Source organism: Perkinsus marinus, assembly GCF_000006405.1.
Source record: "Perkinsus marinus ATCC 50983 genomic scaffold scf_1104296972926, whole genome shotgun sequence".
Taxonomy (NCBI): Eukaryota; Perkinsozoa; order Perkinsida; family Perkinsidae; genus Perkinsus; species Perkinsus marinus.
Window position 1 is genome coordinate 132,487 of NW_003201605.1, and position 3,524 is coordinate 136,010.

The 3,524-nt window shown below is 49.5% G+C and overlaps 2 protein-coding genes and 1 non-coding gene across 3 annotated transcripts in view; 1 reads left to right on the forward strand and 2 right to left on the reverse strand.

Moving 5' to 3' along the window:
• The window catches only part of Pmar_PMAR018311 (liver stage antigen 3, putative), a gene marked incomplete at both ends in the record, with an annotated part of 7,624 nt that extends 5,381 nt beyond the window's left edge, over positions 1-2,243 (reverse strand). The window contains 11 exons of the mRNA XM_002766431.1: positions 81-229; positions 276-386; positions 615-701; positions 749-919; positions 970-1,091; positions 1,147-1,292; positions 1,335-1,435; positions 1,540-1,644; positions 1,794-1,887; positions 1,961-2,090; positions 2,147-2,243. Of these exons, the coding sequence (XP_002766477.1) occupies positions 81-229; positions 276-386; positions 615-701; positions 749-919; positions 970-1,091; positions 1,147-1,292; positions 1,335-1,435; positions 1,540-1,644; positions 1,794-1,887; positions 1,961-2,090; positions 2,147-2,243 (1,313 nt within the window). The remainder of the gene's footprint in view (positions 1-80; positions 230-275; positions 387-614; positions 702-748; positions 920-969; positions 1,092-1,146; positions 1,293-1,334; positions 1,436-1,539; positions 1,645-1,793; positions 1,888-1,960; positions 2,091-2,146) is intronic.
• A 95-nt stretch (positions 2,244-2,338) lies between these two features.
• On the reverse strand, positions 2,339-2,560 carry Pmar_PMAR018312 (hypothetical protein; the record flags this gene model as incomplete). The annotated part of the gene is made up of 1 exon (XM_002766432.1): positions 2,339-2,560. A coding segment is annotated over one exon (222 nt), but the record flags the coding sequence as incomplete, so codon positions are not given.
• A 667-nt stretch (positions 2,561-3,227) lies between these two features.
• Positions 3,228-3,309, forward strand: Pmar_PMAR018313. Its single transcript has one exon. It is a non-coding gene; the product is annotated as a tRNA-Ser (tRNA).
• Positions 3,310-3,524: the final 215 nt, after the last annotated feature.

Genomic DNA, 3,524 nt, shown 5'->3' on the forward strand with positions numbered 1-3,524 from the left:
CGCTCATTAGCCTCAGTCGCCTCTCGGGTGGCACTGAGACCATGAACTCCCAAACTCAAAGGATAAGCTCAACTCCTTACTTCTCCACCGATGCGATTTTCACGTCCTTTTCCCTCCTTGATTTCTCAAGGCCGTCCGCGAACAGCTTTGCAGTGGCAGCCATACGCTCCTCCTCAGCTGCGCTTTTCGCCGATACCTGCTTAGTCCCCTCAGAGAAGCCTCCTACAGCCTGAAAGAGCAACCAATCAGTAGATCGGGGAGGCCTTCTAGCCTACGTTAGCTGAGGCTGCATTCGCATCTCGGTTGAATGCTGTGAGTGTAGCATTCATACTGGCCTTGTATGCGGCAGCTTCACTGGCTTCATTTCGAGCCATCCACTCCATTTCCTGAGGAATTCACGCATTTTTCTAGCTATCATAATCCCTCTATCTACACTCAATGAATAGAGCAACCATAATAACAAAGGAGAGGCATTTTGCTGTTGTTGCAAATTCCTCTTAGTCGCTGAGTACATGCGATGCAGATAATACCGAGGCTATGCATCAACATAAACTGTTGATCTAGATGACTCGAGGGGGGAGAAAAAAGCGATAATAAGTAATCGATTGACTGACCTTCTCAGCCTTCTTAGCCGCCTTGACACCATCCAGGAGAGTGTTGCGGACTATCTCCTGTTGCCTTACCATACCACGCGCGAAACCCTGAGCGATCAGCATAGACACGGGACCCTCTCAGTCGGTTCGCTCACCGAAAGGGCTTTTTTAGCATCGTTTTTCGCCTCCCGCGATTTGCCTCTCATCGCCAACTCCGACACCAGTAAAGCCGATGCGGCCTTCCGCGACGCAGCCCGCGCCTCCGCGTCGATTTGCTGTTTCTTTATACTCGTATCCCTCTCGAGACCCGCCATGAGTCGCTGAGCCTAACCAAATTACAAGAGCTCAGCAGCCGAGACGGCCAAGAGTAACTCACGCTAGCTCCAATGGTCACATTGGTTGAACCAACGTCTACCGCCGGCTCTTTACCAATCTCCTTCATATCTTGATCAAGCTGGGATTGGATCTCCTGTACCAAGCCGTCCTTATGCGCCATAGCTGAGATGGGAAGCAAAATACAAGAACATAGAGTGAAGCTGATTAGCATTAATACTTTCCACGACTTTTTTCAATGCCTTGGCTCTTTCCAATGTACGATTAGTCCTTTCAGCGACGTCCGAGGCAATAGATGCGACGAGACCTTTGACCACCGACACTGTACTCCACAGCTTCACCAGTGGGCTCCCAGTCGACTCAGTGCTGAGGGGAGCATCCTCATGCATCCTCCCGACTTGAGCTCACATCTGCTCTGCTCTGCCGTCTACGTCCTTGTAGTGCTGCAGAGCCTTACTGCCAAGCCGTTTAGCCATCGCGGTGAAGTTACTCTCATATTCAGCGCCAGCCTAGAAAACAGGGCGTCAATTCGGGCGGCAGAATTGAGATAGTATTCGTGAGCGATCGGGATAAGGACGAGTCAGTCGAGAAGGATGAAGTTAAGGAGACTCACATTAGCAATTTTGGACCGCCCAGCATCGAACATCGCCGACATCTCGCGGTAGACCTCCTCAGCAACCGCGCGGATCGCCACTGATGAGGGGCCTCGGGATTCACTCTGAAAATGGAATGTAACTGTGTTGACGCTGACCATAGTGCAGAACTTTCACGATTCCAAATGTGGTGATGTTTTGTAATGACCATAGTTTACGAAAGAGCGATTCACGCTTCACAGGGTAGAAAACTGTCGACACACACTAACCTTACCAAGTTGACTCTCAGATTCTTCACATCTCCCACAGCTCGAGGAATTGTGTACTCAAGCGATCCCACTCTGATCAGAGATACATAACGGAAAAGTCTAGCCGAGAATAGATAAATGAGCGCTCGCTCTAGGACGCAAGTAAATAGTAGTGGGATAGGAGCCAGCTCACATGTCGTCGCTTCCAATAGCATGTTCAGCATCTCCTAGTCCTCCGAGGAATCCCAAAGCTCGCATCTTCTGTGCTGCTGCTGTGATATTGTCAATGGACTGTAGCTGTACTGGTAGGGAAGATTGCAACCCTGAGAGCATTGTTTACACTATATGCTCGATACACGGTTGCCACTGGGGAGCCTACGGTCGGAAAATTCTTTCACTTGAGTGTAGCGGGCTCCTTGGCATGCAGCGTTGCAGAATACATTAGTGTTGTCGCCTTCAGTGAACTTCTCTCTCATTTCTGAACACCAATCGATGACAGAATACAACCCTATGTAGACTAGCTATCCATCTAGGAACACAGCGGACGAGACGAGAAGATATGCGTTTTTACCAGGAGACAGTGTGGGAATTGTCGTTGTAGTAGTGGTCGTAGTTGTCGTTGTAGTGGTTGTGGTCGTCGTAGTAGTAGTTGTTGTTGTTGTAGTAGTAGTTGTCGTAGTTGTTGTTGTCGTAGTAGTAGTGGTAGTGGTCGTAGTTGTCGTTGTCGTAGTCTTGGTTGTTGTCGTCGTTGAAGTAGTGGTAGTCGTCGGTGTGGTTGTGGTTTTCCGGGTGTCTGAAAGTGGCACGACTGTTTGATGTCTCGCGTGGTCTATCGGCGAGCGTTTCGATCGATGTTCCCTTCAAACCTCAAAGTCCGAGTAGCGAACCTCTTACATGTATTGGGGTCACATATAGCTCTCTTCGTATACTCCAGCGATTGTCCGGGGGTAAATCCCAGCTGTTTGAAATATTCAACACACCACTCCTTGCCATGTGCCCCGGGAACCGCGAGGTTGTTCGGAATATGGCTCTTATGCCGGAAGGAATTCTTCCCGGGGGCATCACAATTATTCAACGAATACTGGCCGGGTTTGATCATTAATTTGATGGTCTCTGTAGTTCCCAAATCGCATCGATCATGATGGGCGTAGTATGATGCCTGGTCCTCCCATCCGACTGGCTCTGAGAGAGATGAAGCTGAGAATGGGATTCCTCAGAAGGTGAGCATTCCATAAGATTTTTTTCACTACGCCTCCGAGACGAAGGAACGGAGTTTGAAATGTTTGTAACGGTCGCGGGTTCGATTCGCGGCAGGGGCCTTTCCCGAGGATTTCCCGCTCGCTCTCCGTCACAGCGCACATCAGTTTCGAAAATGCGCGTGGCAGCATACGCTCCGCTGGCTTCGCGAATACGTGATGTGTCTCAGTGCTGAAGCTGCATGAGACATCCCAACACCATACGACAGCGTGTCCGAGTGGTTAAGGAGGTGGACTTGAAATCCACTAGGCTCTGCCTGCGCAGGTTCGAATCCTGCCGCTGTCGTTCAAGGTCTTGGCACACATCAACACTTGATACTCTGATGTCTATTGGAACTCCACATGGATAACTCACTCGAAATTGTTGTTGTTGTTTGTGTTGCAGTAGTGGTGGTCTTTTGGGTATCTATAAAACTAATATCAGAACAGCCCGATTCCCTAGGGATGAATGGAGACATGTGGAATTCCGTGATGACTATGTTCTATACAAAGGCTATCTAT